The sequence below is a fragment of the Mytilus edulis genome, chromosome 4 (genome assembly GCF_963676685.1).
Source record: "Mytilus edulis chromosome 4, xbMytEdul2.2, whole genome shotgun sequence".
Lineage (NCBI taxonomy): Eukaryota > Metazoa > Mollusca > Bivalvia > Mytilida > Mytilidae > Mytilus > Mytilus edulis.
The window spans coordinates 94,268,606-94,287,422 of NC_092347.1; the positions used below are offsets into that span (position 1 = coordinate 94,268,606).

The 18,817-nt window shown below is 32.5% G+C and overlaps 1 protein-coding gene across 1 annotated transcript in view; it reads right to left on the reverse strand.

Annotated features, from left to right (window-relative positions):
- The window catches only part of LOC139521102 (uncharacterized), a gene marked incomplete in the record, with an annotated part of 139,990 nt that overhangs the window by 12,018 nt on the left and 109,155 nt on the right, over positions 1 to 18,817 (reverse strand). Inside the window, 14 exon segments of the mRNA XM_071314380.1 lie at positions 933 to 1,038; positions 2,494 to 2,596; positions 3,059 to 3,268; positions 3,725 to 3,788; positions 4,160 to 4,236; positions 7,830 to 8,225; positions 8,762 to 8,857; positions 9,106 to 9,356; positions 10,100 to 10,228; positions 11,509 to 11,760; positions 11,821 to 12,336; positions 14,462 to 15,607; positions 17,187 to 17,894; positions 18,260 to 18,374. Coding sequence (XP_071170481.1) covers positions 933 to 1,038; positions 2,494 to 2,596; positions 3,059 to 3,268; positions 3,725 to 3,788; positions 4,160 to 4,236; positions 7,830 to 8,225; positions 8,762 to 8,857; positions 9,106 to 9,356; positions 10,100 to 10,228; positions 11,509 to 11,760; positions 11,821 to 12,336; positions 14,462 to 15,607; positions 17,187 to 17,894; positions 18,260 to 18,374 — 4,169 coding nt within the window.

Below are 18,817 nucleotides of genomic sequence, written 5' to 3' on the forward strand. Positions count from 1 at the left end.
TTTTATTTTTTATTTTTTTTGTGACATTGCTAATAACCATAAAAAATAATATAAATATAATTGATTTCAGTTCTAAGGAATAATCTTTACCATCGGAAGGAAAACTTGCAATCATTGTCAATTAAACTATCAGTCTCAGGTATGAATTTATGTAAGGTTCCAAGAAATAACTGTGTTAGATCTTACTGTTGTGATGTACGATAGGAAAGCATAAATTAAGTTTACTATGTTTACATATAAAGCATGAATCTATGGCAGTTTTTTTAATTTTCTCAAAATCAATGGCAGATTTTGAAATTGTGTAATTTTCTAGAGAAAAGAGTAAACTGCAGTGTCACAATTAAATAACATCATATTACCCAGGACTCACATAGTTCTACAAACTAATAATTCTTATATGATTTGCATGTCTATAAATACTTGAAAAGGATTGGTTAGCATGGTTAGTTTGAATTTTCCCCTGGGTTTTCACTTCAATAAACCATGATTACGAAACTACTTTTATAACCTTGACAGTAATCTATTGATCATGGATGATGCACAAAAAAAAAAAATGTTGTTTATATGCTTATGCAGTCAAAGCTGCTTAAGGAAACCATCGGAATTAGGCAAAAACCTGTGTTATCAGACCATTAATTGGATAGCTAGATCGCTCTGTAGTACATTTGATATAAACTGAACCTGTATGAAAAGACCACCTCATCTGTCTTAAGAGATCACTTTTTTGCTGTCCCTTTAAGTGATCTCTTAAAACTGGTTTGACTGTATTACAAGAATAAATAATATACTAAAGCTTTGGAAATGTGTAAATTTGAAATAAATAAAATTCAACGAAATTTCATGAATGATTTTAGCGAATTAACATCACGTCAGTAAGATCAAAGGAAAATTATGTAAAATAGCGATAAATGTATATATCCTTTTAGTCATACCTCCAGCTCTTGCTGAAATCATCAGGGCGTTTATCATAAGTATGAGTAACACCATTAATATCTACTAGATCTTCCTCTTTGATACCACTATAGGAGCCACACATTCCTGCAAAAATAAAATTAAGTCAGGCTAGGCAGGGTAATGACTGATAAAATATTTGAACAATTGCATCAAGGTCAACTCACTTTTATTTGGTTAGTATACTTCATCATACCTGACCTAGCTTTGAGTTTTCAGATTACCTTCTAAAAATGCTACTAGATTTGTCCACTTATCATATCATATGTAATCTGTTTATGTCAAGAGATGACTGGTGTAGGTCAATTACCTTCTTTTATGTTATGATCAATAATACTTGCATTACAATAATGCTTCCTGTTTTATAACAAGTGAAACTGCGAGCTACTGCTCACTGATGATACCCCCGCCGCAAGTGGATAATATTAATTGTGTAAAAATATGCAAGTGTTCGGTAAACAGGAAGTTGTCGAGTGATGAATCTGAAAACGCATCACACGGTATAGCTGACTTATATTAACCCTTAAACCAAATTTCAGAAATCCTTGTATTGTAGTTTATGAGAAAAATGTGACGAAAAATATTCATGGGACGGATGGACTGACTGACAGACTGACAGACTGATGGACTGATGGACTGACGGAAGGACAGACAGAGGTAAAACAGTATACCCCCCTTTTTTTCAAAGGGGGGGTATAAAAATATACAATAATGACATTTTAATTTCATACTGACTAAATCAGCAAGAATATCGCCAGGGCAAGCTGACATTTCAGCTGACAAAGCCATCATTCTTTTATGGCAATTTGTGTATGATTTTTGGTTGAGATTTTGATAGTTAGTACAACTATTTTTACATTGTGATAGTTGTTAGGTTGTATGAATGAAGTCCCAAGCATTTCATACATAAATTGGCATTGATTGACATGAACACACAAAGTTTCTGCAATGATACATGACGTCATTGCCCAATATTGTCTAGTATCAGGTCCTGTTCATCATCTTGAAAATATTAGGCTGTACGATCAAAGGGAAAATGTTCTAACAATAGTTAAGGATAAATACTGATTGATTGATTAGTGTTTAACAGCACTTTCAACTCTACTGTTCTGATTTATGGCAGTCAGTCTTTATTGGTGAAAGAAGCTCAGTTCCCCGGGGAGAACCGCTGACCTTCAGTAGGAAAACTGACAATTTCAATAAATTAAATTTGGAGTGTGTACCTGCCTCTTGTGGGATTCAAACTCATAACCTCAGTGTTCACTGAATAGTCAAACAGTAGTTCCAATACTTACACCACTCGACTACCAAGGCCCCCAATAAATACTGATATGAGAGTGACCAGACTACTATAATTGTACCCTATATCCTTTTGATGTCCAAAACTGAGGACTGTATCTAAGGTTCATAATGACAAACATGCCCAAAGGTCTTGCCTACTTTACTGGCTATAACTCATAGGTTAACTTATAAGATATGGTTTATGAACATTGAAAATAGAGGTCAAGGACAATACAAATGCATTTTCTATAATTATCGTACCTTCTGTTTTGTTTCTATCCTGAGCTGAGGGCTGTATGTAGAGATTCATGAATTCATCATGATCATTTCTTACTGTTACTCTAGTTCCTGTTGGTAAAAGTATCTACAAGAAAAAGAGTGAACTCATGGTATAAAAGTTACATCTATAACATATTAGTTAGAAATAAGAATATTTTATAAACAGTTTCCATGAAATACCTCAGATTTATAGAAACTATCAATGATCTTGAAAGTCAATAAAAATGCCAGTAAACTAATATATTAAAGATGTCTTTTGGTTTTATGTGTAACAACCCCAATAAAGGCAACAGATTTATATCTGCAATCAAACCATGAATAAGATCATGCACAAATGGTGGTCATATCATAAAATGTTTTTTTACTGCATCTGAGCCAATTATGTTTTATCAAATAACTTTACACTGTACCTTAGCCCCTTACGTTTTATCATGAAAATGTTATATTGACAGCTTATCTAATAGTTTTATACTGTACCTTAAACAATATGAAAGATCAGCAAAAAGCAGATTTTGTGAGGAGTAATTATGATTTAATATCTAAATACCTGGAATCTCTCTCCATTTAATTCTTGGAATTCTTTGAACATTGGTGTAAATGAGTTACCACGAGTGAATGCAGTATTGACAATAGGGTAGGCATCGAGTGTTTGACCTGCCAGTGGACATTTGTCTAGTTTGATGACATCATCGCCAGCCCGGCATGCTACTGCACAGATACAGCTTCCTTGGCTACACTGACTAAAGTACGCTCGTACCTTTAGAAAGAAGGACAAACTTTGATTAATCTAGAAAATTTTCTCAAAAACATAATTTCATGTAACAAAATCTTTATGAGAAATTTTTTTTTCTTCCAAGAATGCCTTTTTTGATAGTTTCAACTAAATTTTCCAGTAATGTTCATCCTATGTATAATATGATTAAGATAAAATCTGAATTGATTGTTAAATCATATCTTAGGATTATTTCTTTTTAAAATTGTATGAAAATATCAGCAATCAATATTGTAAATGAACCACCCCCCCGAAAAAAACCAAAAAAAACAAACCCTAAACATCCAAACAAAATGATCTATCAGACCAAAGAAATGACTTCCCTGTTGCCTTCTTAAAATTTTACACAAAGGGCAGTAACTCTAAACATAATATTTCAACACCACAAAACTGCACATTTTGCAGAAAATCAAGGAAAGTCGGCTGTAATAACTTGTTTACCTCCACTTGGAAATCTTTATTTCTGTACATAATCATCTCTCCAGTAAACAATGCATCATAGAATCTGACAAGGATAATAAAAACTTCTTTAATTGTTAAGTAAAATAGAAATTAGGAAAAAATTAAAACTAGTCTAATGCTTACAACATGCTCTTTATTTAATACTTAAAGGTTTATTACAATTGTAAATAAAATCTGTTTGTAGAACTTTACATTTGACCTCTACCAAAGATATTAAATAAAGTATGATCAATTTGAAGATCATCGAGGATCTGAAATTCAAAAAGGTTTTGCTTAATACAGCTAAGTTATTCTATTCCTGGTGTACAAAATCCTAAGTATTTCAAACAACTCAGAGTTTTGTAAACAGTCAATTTATAAATATAACAATATCAAGAAAACTATAACAGTCTTATATAATATGTAGGTACTCACGTGCCATCAAAAGTCTTAATGTGTGGATCACCTGTAGCTTGACATTGGGCTGTAGAATATGTATCGTCCAAGGTCACCTACAGGGCAAATATAATAAACAGTTTTTCAAACTCTTTTTATCAACAACAACAAAGAGCTAAAATTATCAGATTGAAGAAATTAATTCAAACTGCAATTAAGTAAAACATTTAAGCAATATGTATAATGAAAGAACAAAGCCTGGAAATATGCACAGTAAATGTTTCAAATCACTTCTCAATGCTATGATATTTGCAAGTTTTCTAAAGCTTACAATGAGTTATATGATTGAACAGACAGAAATCTGTAAACGCAGCTAACCATTCAAGATGGCAGATGTCACCTTCTTGAATGTTGTCAGCTGGAAACTTTTGACATGGAAAATTATGAGATGTTTATCCAGAGTTTATTATTTTCACAAATCCTACCAAAACTTCTGTTGGTTATCTTCAAGTGGCAGTCAAAGGTGGTTGGTAGTTTAAGTTTTTCATCTCTTTGAAATTTGTATTTACTGCTGAACTTATTATGCATTAAATACATTTGAGTCACAACTTGATGTTCAATATCAATAAACAATCATAAGATAGTTATAGCGAACCCTATGATAGTTTTCCATAGATTCACCTGCAAGTTACCTGTCGATTTAAACTTTTGGCAGTTCTATTGTCCCATCTAACAAATACAACAGGTATTGTTCTCTGTGTAGTTTATTCACTGGGACCTTTAAATTTCTTCTAGGAGAAATATATCACTCATTGATTAATTTACCTGAACAAAAAATTGAACTGTCAATGATGAAAAAATACTTATACCAATACTAAGAAAGGACTCACAAAACTGCATGTGGTGTTGTATTTATTCAAAACCAAAAACTTGTTTTTAATGTGTTCAATATTAATAATGATTTAAAAATTAAAAGTTGATTTCTGATCAAATATTCAATAAATATTTTTGTTTGTTTGATAAATAAAAATTTGAATATTATTATTTTTAAATTAAGGTCTTCATAAACATAGTCTATAAAGTAACAACAACAAAAAAACATGCAAATTCATTGGAAAATACTAAAAAATGTGTCTAAAATAAACTTTTTATTATTAAATCAGATTTTATATTGAACAGATTGAAAATATATTAATGATATATTGAATAAATACAATATTGCATACAGTTTATGTGAGTTTATAGAAGTATTTCAATAAAATCAAAGAGCAGAATGCTCTGAGGGATACGATTGCCATATAGTTTTCATTGACAAATGTATAGCAGTTCTGCCAACTTTTCATTAAGCAAATTCGTGAGATTTGGCCAAAATAGAAAAGATCAAAGAGGAAAAAATTGATCCAAGGATACTGCTGCAAAAAAGCATGAACATGCGTGAGTCTCACACATTTTTGGCAGCCCTGGCCTTGATAGTCCAAATAATTATGACGTCTTGAAAGGCTATTATATTTTTTTTTCTTTGACGCCTTACCTCGACGTCGAAGTAAGGCTTCAAAGAAAAAAAATATAATAGCCTTCCAAGACGTCATAATTATTTGGACTATGGCCTTGAAGGCATAAAACTTTGCTCAGTGCTTGGAGCACAAAAATCATGCTCGAAACAAGAAATCAAGCAATTTCATTGGTTGATTTTCGAGTATGAGTACAAAAAAACTGACTCGAAAGTTTTATGACCGCAAGGCCTGGTACAGCTGGATAGTATTATTTTCAAAACTAATTCAACTACACATGCAAAGGTAATATAAATCTGAATAGTCACTCAACTTTAAAAATAGCTAATCCCGGATACAAGTGTACGAGCAATGTACTTATTGTGTTTTATTTGTGTGCTATCAATTCCAAGTTTACTTTCCACAGCAGTCACTGAGAGAGAGAGGGAAGGTTTTTCCCTTCATAGTTCGAGATTACTCTGATGTCCGACGGCTGATTTGCCAGACAAGCTGGGACCGTGGGGGACTTTAATGCTAGTATACTTAAATTTCAAACTTAAATAGTCCCAGTCCCATATATCATATCAAGTATTATTGGATGCCGAATTGAATTTTAAATAGGTGCCGATTTGACTAGATGCCGATTTAACCAGGTGCCAATTGACTTTTTCTATGGGTGCCGATTTGACCAGGTGCCGATTTGACTTGTACCCAGTAATCTCGGGACTATTCACTTCGTATCTTATCAACATTAATTCTAGGAGGAACCCCATTTCCCAGTCCCATATATTTTATCAAATATTATTGGATGCCGAATTGACTTTTAAATAGGTGCCGATTTGACTAGATGCCGATTTAACGAAGTGCCGATTTGACTTTTTCTATGGGTGCCGATTTGACCAGGTGCCAATTTGACTTGTACCCAGTAATCTCGGACTATTCACTTCGTATCTTATCACCATTAATTCTAGGAGGAACCCCATTTCTAACTCTTTAATTATTAATTTCCTTTGGGTCAGTGGGCATGAATCCTTCCGTACACACTCCTCTGTTTAAATTGAGATCGTTCTTAATATAATATGACGTTTATCGACATCTAACGAGTTAATTTTTTCTTGACGATTTTGACGGGAAATACTTCTGAAAGAGAGACAACTCGAAACGATAATATGGAAGACTCCATTTCGGTTAAAGGGGTGTTATAGGTAAAACTTCATTGATTTTAATTTAAATGATGCATATGATTTTAAATTATGCAACAACAATATTAAACCCTCAATAGCAGGCAGACATAGAAAGAATCCAATGTGTTTCAAATTAATTAATAAGCGGGGAATCCAGAACAACCACTCAATCTGATACTCCTTGAAATCAAGAAAACTATACTCATGCGCATTAATACATAAACAAACCCGCGACTTGCGATTTGGAACAAGAACGTTTATTTAATTTATGATATGATAAATGAGTCTCAATTTCTTTATGAGAGTACAGTATCAGTTTCATAACGGTAAAATATAGAAAACTCCACTTCAGTTCTTATATGACAGAAATAGAATTATCGGAATTAAAAGAACTCTCGCATTTATCAAAACTGGGGAATTCCCTCTGACGTGTTTCTAAATTTATAAAAACACTAAATATAAATACTGCTTAATTCTGATTTTCCGTGTTGTTAAAAACACGCATGTAAGTCAAGGGTAAAATCAAACATGAAGATTATGAGAAGAACATTACAGTAAAGTTGTTTATGTTCAATCCTTTTGCTTGTTATTACCTTTTAAAGCAAGACAATCATAAGAATCTGAGATGTTGCTGAATGTTTAGAATAAAACGGTTGACGTGAGGGAATGAGTCCTGAGTCAACGGTAAAAGTCTACAGATTGCTTAAAAGCAATCGTATCCCAAAAACAGATAATTTTTTGGTCAGGTAAATTAATCAATGAGTGATATATTTCTCCTAGAAGAAATTTAAAGGTCCTGGTGAATGAACTATACAGAGAACAATACCTGTTGTATTTGTTAGATGGGACAATAGAACTTACAAAAGTTTAAATCGACAGGTAACTTGCAGGTGAATCTATGGAAAACTATCATAGGGTTCGCTATAATATTTGACAAGTTGAACCAAAATTAGCTTTTGAAATACTTGAATGTAGGAAATTTCATCTTTCCCAAATCATGAACTGTTTTTGCTAATGTTGTCTATAGGTACTTACATTAACTGTTTTAATTATCTTCTCCACTGGACTGTCACTAGATGGCGTATCAATCTGTACAATCTTCACTTGTCTTGTTAATGGAACTTTGAAGTTCTTTCTATCAATTCTTGCTTTAAGTTTTAGGGAATACGTTTTGGTACTGCCAATGAATTTGACACCAGGGGTTGCCGTGGTTGGGTCTGTGGAATCAGATTCTACAGCAATGGCATCAATGTCATTACCATCAAAACATTTCTTCTTGGCGACTGGAACAACTGTACGTGCTACAATCTCTATGTCACATGATTTACCATAGGTAAGCGTACAGTACAGATCATAGTTTTGTGAAATAGTGATAGGGAAAGATGTAGATGGTTCACCTTCAACCAAGGTTATCTGGTCAGGAATATCAACCTACAAATAATTCATCAATTACTGCTTACATACATACTCTATTGACAACACATACAAAGTAAATTCACAAAAATACTAAACTCGTAGGAAAATTAAAAACAGAAAGTCCCTAATCAAATGGCAAAATTAACAAATGTGTGCAAAAATATTTTCATCATACAACATGGAATGGCTAGTAAGAATTAAAAGTTGTAACATGAAAAATATTTTGTTTTTCTTAATAACTTAAGATGAACAAGTCAAAGTTAAAAAAGAAACCAATGTAATGGACTCTAGATAAAGGATTAACACAGGGGTTGGTTTAACAGATAGTTTAAATGTAATGGACTCTAGTTAAAGGATTAACACAGGAGTTGGTTTAACAGATAGTTTAAATGTAATGGACTCTAGATAAAAGATTAACACAGGGGTTGGTTTAACAGATAGTTTAAATGTAATGTGTTTTGCATACAAAATAAAATTTATATAAAATACATCAGAAATTCTATGGTATGGAAAGCCTTTGTGTGACTGTTTTATTTATACACATAACTTACTGTTTGTTGGAATGGAGTAACTACAGTGGAGTTTAACTCAGGACTCACACCATCACCACATCTATTAGGGTTACTCACTGTAACTCCACAAGATACCTAAATAGAGTAATAATGTTTCTACAGTAAATTCAAAACCTAAATGGAGTAATAATGTTTCTAAATTCAATGTATATTTCCATGATTATCACATACTTTCACAAGGACTCCAATATTGATGATGTTTTCTCAAGTAAAAACAGCCAGAACATTACTGACAAAATCATTCTTTCATTATCAAGTTTTTAAATTAAAACATGTGAATGAAAAAGTCAAGTTTACAAAACAACAATCATCCATAGACTTACCCCATCATTAAGAGCAGAGGCCCGTTGACTGGTATCCATATCATCTTTAGAATTTAACATAACAACATTACCAGTCGTCACAGTGGATTCTTTGAGGAGTGATGTTCCCACATACCACATGACTTTATGAATGGCTCCAGCTTCTGTTGATGTTACAACTTGACATGTGTAAGTCACAGCTGATTTGTCATTGCTAATTGTATTTGACAGGCTTGGATTACTATTTATAACAGGATAACTGTTGTTTGCTCCTAAAATATATATAAACATTTTAATCAATTTCAATATACTTGACCTTGCTTTCATAATAGATTTGGAGTAGGATTATGGTTCTCCCACTTAGATTCAACCAATAAATATTGGGTTAGGAGTTTTGAAAACACATTTTGTACTCAGAGTAAAGCTTCATGACTGTTTGACCAGATTTGCTCTGTCAGATGGCTGTTTTCTTCGTAAACAGGTAAACTATAAGTCAGGATTTTGGAAGCCAATATTTTGAAATACAATGATTTTGCATATCCCAATGGATCCCTATAAGATGCTTCAGAGATTTGGAACATATCATTATGTACATTTTTTGTACTCCGTATAACAAAGTGTCAGCAACCTATTCTAAATCTTTTCTTTATCTTCTGAACCTTTTATACATATGACACATAAAGTACATGGTTTATTTTTATTATATAAACTACAATTATATGTTAATCTCATCCATTAGGAAAATAATGTAAAGGACATACATCACACACTCAAATAAAATATTGAAAAGGTTCATGCAAACAAACTCATGATCCATTGATATTTATCCCATTTATTTAAACTATCTAAAACACTTACAAAAGTGGGAAAAAAATTATGCTTATGGAAATATTTGTCGTCAAAAACCTTATGTAACACCTGTAGCAACCACAAATAATTGTAAGGCTGTAAAGAAATGGAAATTAAAGTGATTGTTGAATTACTTGTTTCATTGAACTTTGAGTTATATACTAACCTATACATCCCTGTGTCGTCTGCTCGGTTGTCATGACTGGTGTTGTTGTTTGTTGTGTTGTCTGGACTGTTGTCTCTACAACGGTGGTAGTTGGACTATCTGTCGTCAGTGATTCTGTAGTATCAACAACTAAACAAATAAATAAAAAACAATGTAGTTCCAGTTTCTATATCATGTATGAATAGTTTTAATATCTATAAAATTTGAAACTTAAATGCTTAATCTTAAAAAAAAAACCAAGACAAAAGTGGTTTTTTTTTTCATTATAAATACAATAAAATCTTCTCAAAGGAAAGTTTTTCAAAAAAATAATTGTTCAAACATTTAATAAATCTATTGTTATAGGTTTTTACTTCTTTTTACATTTTTTCCAATATCATTTGAAATTACAGAATCATTATGTTTTGAAGTTTGTTTAAGAAAATATAATAAAATTGAAAAAGGAATAAATAAACCAATATATTAATAAAAAAAAATTGCACTTATTAATACTTTGAAGTGAAAAAGTAAATACAGTATATATTTATACATATATTTAGAAATGAAATACATTATTACAAAAAGGTAAAAATATGGGCAGAATGGTAGCTGTTGTAATATGTTCAAGGCAGGATTGATGTCTACAAATAAAAGAAAATTGTCTAGATATGCCATAATGAAATAGTTTGCCTAAAACAAAAGGGATTACTGCTTTGGATTCCAATGAAAAACTAGCAAATAATAAATCTTTCAAAAGCATGGCTCTGCTACTGCTGTTGTTGAGTTTGTCGGTCAGAGGTATTGACTGATGAAACAAGCATTTCAGAAGATAGCCTAACTCTGTTTTGCAAAATACCTTTTCATCTACTGAAAACTGAAAAGGGATAAATTTCACTAATTTCCTGATTAATATAAAACTCACAAACTTTCCCTAGCATGTAATTGATCTTGAAGACAAAAAAATGAAAAATAAAACCTTGGAAACTATTTTTTATCTAAAATTTAAACCCATAGAAATAAACCACTTTACAAAACTGAATAAATTAAAAATCTAAAACTGACCATGGATAAAAAAATTATCACTATACTTGATCTGAGAAATTAACCACACCTTGGTTTTACCGAAATGGACATCAGTTTAACATTATGGATTACCATTAAAACTGTTCACATTTTTGTATAAGCCAAAAACACAATATGTTTTACTCATAGAGGACTTTTAGTTTTATTATGAGAATTCTAATGAATCTTCTAGAATGAAAAATGCAAAAGTGGGGAAACATGGAAAAAGCAGAAAAGGTATAGCAAATACAAACGTGAATGGAATGTGCAAAATTCATGGAAAATAAAGGAACAAACAAACAAACATCTACAAGTATTAGTATGTGCTTCTTTGGTGCATACACGGGATTGTTTGGTGCATCACATACCAGTGGTATCAACAGATCTAGTGGTAGTTTCCTGAACGCTTGATTCTGTAGAGGTCAATACTTGAGAGGTTGTTGACACTGGAGAAGTAATCTCAGTCTGCTTAATATTTTGAGTAGTTGACTCAACCCTTATTGAAGAGGACTCAACAGAGCTTGTTTCTTGTGTTTGAGTGGCTTCTTGTGTGGTTGTTTGTTGTTTTGTTTCAGTGGTTGACTGAACTGTAATTGTGTCTGATGCAGTCATTAACTGACCTGTAGTTGTTATTTCAGTGGGTTGTTCTGTAGTTGTGTCTGATGCAGTCATTAACTGACCTGTAGTTTTTAATTCAGTGGGTTGTTCTGTAATTGTGTCTGATGCAGTCATTAACTGACCTGTAGTTGTTATTTCAGTGGGTTGTTCTGTAGTTGTGTCTGCCTGAGTAGTTGCAGCTGTTTGTGTTACTGTAGGTGTGTCAGACATACCAGTAGTGGTACTCTCAGTCATTGATGTGGCTGTATCCTCAGCTGTTGTGCCTTCTGAAGTGGTACCTGCCTCTGTTGTTGTGGCTGTGCCATCAGTTGGTGTTGAGGCTTCAGTTGTTGTGGCTGTGCCATCAGTTGGTGTTGAAGCTTCAGTTCTTGTGGCAGTTCCATCAGTTGGTGTGGATGCCTCAGTTGTTGTGGCTGTTCCATCTGTTAGGGTTTCTCCCTCTGTAGTGGTTCCTGCTTCTGTTGTGGTACCCATTGCTGTAGTTGTTTCTCTATCAGTTGATGTTCCCATCTCAGTTGTGGTTCCTGATTCTGTTGTAGTACCTACATCTGTTGTTGTTCCTTGGTCTGTTGTGGTTTCTACATGGAAATGACAAAAGCATAGCGACACAAAATTATTAAGTTATTAAGTCTAGCAAACAATAGCACTAACTATCATGTTAACACACTGTTAATCATTTCACTGCAAAGATAATATCAAGTTTAAAATCATGCTAAGTTAACCTGAAGAGAAATTATTGTTTAGATTGAAGAAGGACAAAAGATTTTTTTCTATCAAATTCTGAAACACTTCTTCTAAAAAAGGAAAGAAATATGCGCACTGTTCTTATTTCAAACATTTTCAACAGTATTCCAACTTATGCATGCAATCTATTTTCACAACTTTTGGATGCAGAACATATGTAAATTGTCTTGGATATGTTGAACTTGGACCTTCATTTAAATGAATATGTCAAGACAATAAGAAAATCATTAAAATAAAATGCCACTGTTCAAATATAAATTGTATCTCCCTATCAATTAATTAATGTTTCATGTGCTCCCAGATTCTGTGTTGATTGTTTATCAATGTCACTATCTGGTAAGCATTGGCAAATTTTTTGAAATTTGTTTTCTATCTTTGTGATCAACAATCACTAAATAAAATATTATTTGTGGATAAAACATTATACTCATAATAAATGTTTATAAAGTATGCTTAGTAAATATGCATACATGCATGGGTGCAATAATGTCACTAACACTAAAAATAAGATTTTTAGCCTATAATAAATTACAAAAGGGAATGAGACTAAAGGGGTTCAAATATTCTGGTTTGGGAAAGCCTTCCAGCAAAAGTAGTCATTCTATAGCAAAAACATTGGAACAAATTAGCAAATCTATAGAAAAGGTTTATAGATATAAGATGTGGTATGAGTGCCAATGAGACAATTCTCGATCCTAGTCACAACTTGTATATGTAAATCCTTATAGGTCATATCCACATGAGATTTAAACTGTTTGTCATACCTCAACTTATGAATCAATTGTTTACGACATCAGTAACGGAAATAAAAGTCAAAAAGACAAAAAGCATTGTCAAAGGGAAATTACAATCAAAGTGCATGTTAGCACAAAAGGGTAAAAATTGCATTTTTTTATCAGTGGAAAGTAAAATTAAATATTGCATTGTCAATACAGCATTGCTTGTAATTATTAAACTATTCTGGACAATGGGAGATAACTTCAAATCTTAAAGATGACTTTAACATTGACATCATTTATAATTTTAGAACAGATATTAGATTCCTGCACCATGCAAAAGTGATGTAATTTTCTTGACAATCATAACATCCTTTTGTGACTGGAATATCTGAGCATATATTACATTGATAAATTTTTGGAAAGGTTCATGGATAGAATGTATAGAACGTAAGGATCAATACACTATATTTTGTGTATCAAAAAGGTAGTGATAAGCCTTGGAAGATTTAGATATCAAATCAGTAACATAGGGTTATGATTGCATTTCATGCAATCTTTACCCCAAAACTAAGGAACATTATGGTCACTCATCACATATAACCTCAACAAAATGAGATTCATTTTATCAATGTACCGTATTACAAGCATTCTAAAAATAAAAAAATATGGTATTATTGCCACTGAGACAACTCAACACTATAAACCAAATGACATTAAAATGGAATTAAATGACGTTAATAATTATGGGTCACTGTACAGCCTTCAACAATGAGCAAAATCCATATGCTACATGTTTTGAAAATTTGCCAATTTGGTCAGTCTTTAAAAACTATCATCATGTTTACATAATTTCTTGTTCAATTGAATTTTCAAACATTCTAGATAGATTGAAGGCTCTGAATGGAAACTGTCGAAGCAGTTTAAAACATAAAAAAAACATATTTTCAAAAAACATTCATGCCAACCCCAAAAAGACTTTATCAATCTATAAGCAAGAGTTCTAAAATCAATGCTTAATTAAAAATCCTTTCACTACAAAAAAAAATGTTTTTCAAACAATTGAACATATATATGATTAGTATGATTATTTGTTGTAAGTAGATCACTGCAGCGGAATTAAAGGCATATCAAGCATATAACATCAAAAGGTAGAAGAGGAAAGAGATGTGAAAGGATGCTACATAGTGCAAAGCAATTCTGTGTGGGATCCAAACTGTCTGCTGCAAGTGTTGTCACTCACCATTACTCAAAGAGGACTCTAAAGTTGTTCCAGTAAACACTGTTCCCATTGATTCAGTAGTTCCACTTGTACCTTTATCAGTTGCTCCTGTTGTCATGGTAACAGATGTGCCACTGGTTCTAGATTCAGTTGTTACTTCTGTAACAGTAACAGTAGTTCCACTGGTTTCCTGTTCAGTTGTTCTTGTTGTCATGGTAACAGATGTGCCACTGGTTTCCTGTTCAGTTGTTCCGTCAGTAACAGTTACAGTAGTTCCACTGATTTCCTGTTCAGTTGTTCCTTCTGTAACAGTTACAGTAGTTCCACTGGTTTCTTGTTCAGTTTTGCCTTCAGTCATGGTAACAGTTGTTCCATTGGTTTTCTGTTCAGTTGTTCCTTCTGTCACGGTTACAGTAGTTCCACTGGTTTCCTGCTCAGTTGTTCCTTCTGTTATGGTAACAATTGTTCCACTAGTTTCTTGTTCAGTTGTACCTTCTGTAACGGTAACAGTTGTTCCACTCGTTTTCTGTTCAGTTGATCCTTCTGTCATGGAAACAACTGTTCCACTGGTTTCCTGTTCAGTTGTTCCTGTTGTCATGGCAACGGTTGTTCCACTTGTTTCCTGTTTAGTTGTTCCTTCAGTCAAGGTAACAGTAGTTCCACTGGTTTCCTGCTCAGTTGTTCCCTCTGTTATGGTAACAATTGTTCCACTAGTTTCTTGTTCAGTTGTACCTTCTGTAACGGTAACAGTTGTTCCACTTGTTTCCTGTTCAGTTGTTCCTTCAGTCAAGGTAACAGTAGTTCCACTGGTTTCCTGCTCAGTTGTTCCCTCTGTTATGGTAACAATTGTTCCACTAGTTTCTTGTTCAGTTGTACCTTCTGTAACGGCAACAGTTGTTCCACTTGTTTCCTGTTCAGTTGTTCTTTCAGTCAAGGTAACAGCAGTTGTTCCCTCTGTCATGGTAACAGTTGTCCCACTAGTTTCTTGTTTAGTGGTTCCTTTAGTCGTGGTTACAGAATCTGTTGTTCCTTCTGTCATAGTTACTGTTGTTCCAGTTGTATGTGTTCCTGTTATTGATGTTAATGTGCCAGTTGCCATGGATAGTGTAGAATCTGTTGTACCAACTGAACCTGTAGATAAGGTCCCAGTTGATGTGTGTGCTGTTTCTATTCAAAAGATGTGAAAAGTCAGAAAATTGGAGTGTCATGCACAAAAAGTAGTTGAATATAGATTTTCAACAGAAAGGGGATTTTAAATATCAATTATAAATTAAAAGTGAAGTTCTGTAAAACATAGTTTTGTTTTGTCTAATTGATAGTTTCAATAGTTATATATATACAATGGAAGGGGATAACATGCTTTCCCAGATGCCTAGATGGTTACATGTTAATAAAAGCAAAATCTGTTTGTAAACATTTTCAATGAAACATGTGGAATGAAATCAATTTTTACTAAGTACTTTTAAGAACATTTCTCTAATTCTTACACAATTCATTCTTTTACAGACCTGTTGATTATCTTTAATTTATCCACATGTGGTTCAATTAAATTATGACGTCAAATGTTCATGCTTTCCTCTGAACTTCCTATTATAATGTCAAGAAAAAGGGCAATCATGCCTGATGACGTCACATAGAAAAAAACACCTTTTTGCAGATCATTTGAAAAGAAAGATTGAGTCTGTCTGCATATTTTTAAAAATGAATAAAAATGTTAGAAACAGATTCTATCACCAAATCTTGTGCAATACAGTATTTAAACATTTTCGACAGTTTAAATTTTAAATATTTAAAATGCTCGTCAAGCTTTGCGTTTTAACTGTCTCAAATGGATAAATATTGTATCACACTCGATTCAGTGATAGAATCTACATGTATATGGAATTGCAAGCACAATTTAATTTTAAGGGATTTGATAAATATCTTTAAGATATCATCCTTTTTCATAACTATTACTACTCAAAAATAGGAGAACTGACTTGCCTTTTATATAACTACATATATACTGTAACAACAGCCTAGTATAAATTTGTTAAATAAGTTTGATATCTTTAACATCTAGTTCTATTACAATGTATCTATTAATTATTTTTTTTTTTAAAGATACAAAAAGATTTAAAAAAAATTCTGCAATAGAAAAATTTAAGCTCATATAAAATAAAGGAAAAAAACAATCATAAAAGTACATGGATCCAAATAATAAAACATGCAGCTGTGAATCAAAATGACAAAACATACAACTGTGTTCCCAAGTGACAAAACATGCAACTGTGTTCCCAAGTGACAAAACATGCAACTCTGTATCAAAGTGAAAAAAACATGCCAGTAATCTGCTTTACTGTGCTTCAATCATAATTTGATAAAGAAGTGAACAAGGCATATTGAATTCTCTTTTACACATCAATTTCTCTCAAAAACATCTGTCCCTCTATTCTAGGGTCTTGCTTTCCCAGTTCTCTGTCTTTTGTCAGAGGAAAATCTTTGTTAAAAATTAGCACTGACTAGATTTGATGTAAAAAATGTAAAAAATGTTAAGAGATATAAAAAAAAAAAAAAAAAAAAATATAAAATATAAATCTTAATTAATGAGAAGTTTCTATTCATTTAACAAATTGAACTTTAGCAATAAAGTGCAGATTTTTTTTAATGTTAAAAGAGGCACTAAAGTTAGATCTACTTAGCAGATTAAATCTGTTTATTACTTCCACATTTATGCAAATTACTAAAATAAAATGTGAATGCTTACCTGTTGCTTTAGTGACCATTTCAGTTGTTGTCGCATTGGTAAACATTTCTGTTGTCATGACATCTGTCGTGGTCTCATCACCTTCCACTGTTGCTATGGTTTCCCTTGTGGCTTCTGTGATTTTCAATTCTCCTATTTCAATTTGTGCAAATATAATAATGTCTATAGACACACCAATGTAAGTAGCTGTATACATAGATACTGTAACTTCTCTGGTGATGAATGTTTTGGTTTCAGCTACCATTGTTCCATCAAAGAACAGAGCTAACCCAGTCTGAATACTCCAAGAGAACTCTATATTGACTACTACATTAATATTTATCTTGGTCTTCACTGTCCATTCCATTGTTTTAGTACTAACGGTCAGATATAACTCGCTACGTTTGTAGTACATGGCCACACCATAGCCGTCTGGTTGGTCACCACCAGAAGTGAAAATGTACATGTTCTCCACAAACTGAATTATCTTTAGGTTGAACTGGATGGTCATTCCAAAGCCACACAATAAAGGATTACCTAAACAGCTGTTAGATTTATCGCCAAGGTTAAGATATTGTGATATACCATCTAATGGACAATACATAATGTTGTTTATTTCTGTTAAAGTTGGAAGTATTGTTCCATGTACAGTAATGTCCAGATTAGGTGTTTTCAAAGTCGTTCCAGTTATTTCTATGAAAGTCAGTTCTAGTACAGTGATGTCAATTTCTGAAACAGAATAAATTTTATGCCATAAATGCTTGAATCAATATATACAAGAATTGTTGCAAGTTCATAGAGATAAACACTCATCTCTTTATACTAAATTCCTTTAATTTAACTTAAGCTTAAATTGTCAATTATCTCCCCTTGACACAGGATCTGGCCATCAAAACCATTTTTAATTTTAAAATATCTTTGTAAATAACTCAAAAATATGTGAAAAAATATGAACCATATTATGAAATTCAATAGTATTTTTACATTTTTATTATTTATTTCAAACATATCCAGATAGATGTATCCAGCTCTCCAAATTATTGCTAATTTTAATATAAAAGATTGTGCATCAAAAACAAACAATTTATACTAACGAGTAATTATTGTCCAGGTGGTGGTATCTGTATTAGGAATACATCCTAGACCTGCATTACCAACATCAAAGAATCCTTTACCATAACAATTATCACCAATTAAACATACATCAGGCTGAAAGAAAAAGTTACAGATCTCATAAAACATGTTTAACATGCTGCAATGTTGCGCCTGTCCAAAGTCAGGAGTCTCTGGCTTTTGATAGTCTTGTATGATTTTTAATTTTAGTTCAATTATATATTTTGGAATTTAGTATGACATCCATTATCACTGAACTAGTACACATATTTGTTTAGGGGCCAGCTGAAACACGCCTCTGGATGCGGGATTTTCTCGCTGTGATGAGGACCAATTGGTGGCCTTCAGTTGTTTTTTTATCTTTGGTCAGGTTGCTGTCTCTTTGACACAATCCCTATTTCCATTCTCAATTCTATAAGTGATCAAATTTGTCCTACCATAACAATTATTGAAAAAAATGTGCATCCCCTGATAATAAAACCATGTCTTTCTTAACATAACAATATCTGTGGACTCATTCAACTATGTGGCTTAATATT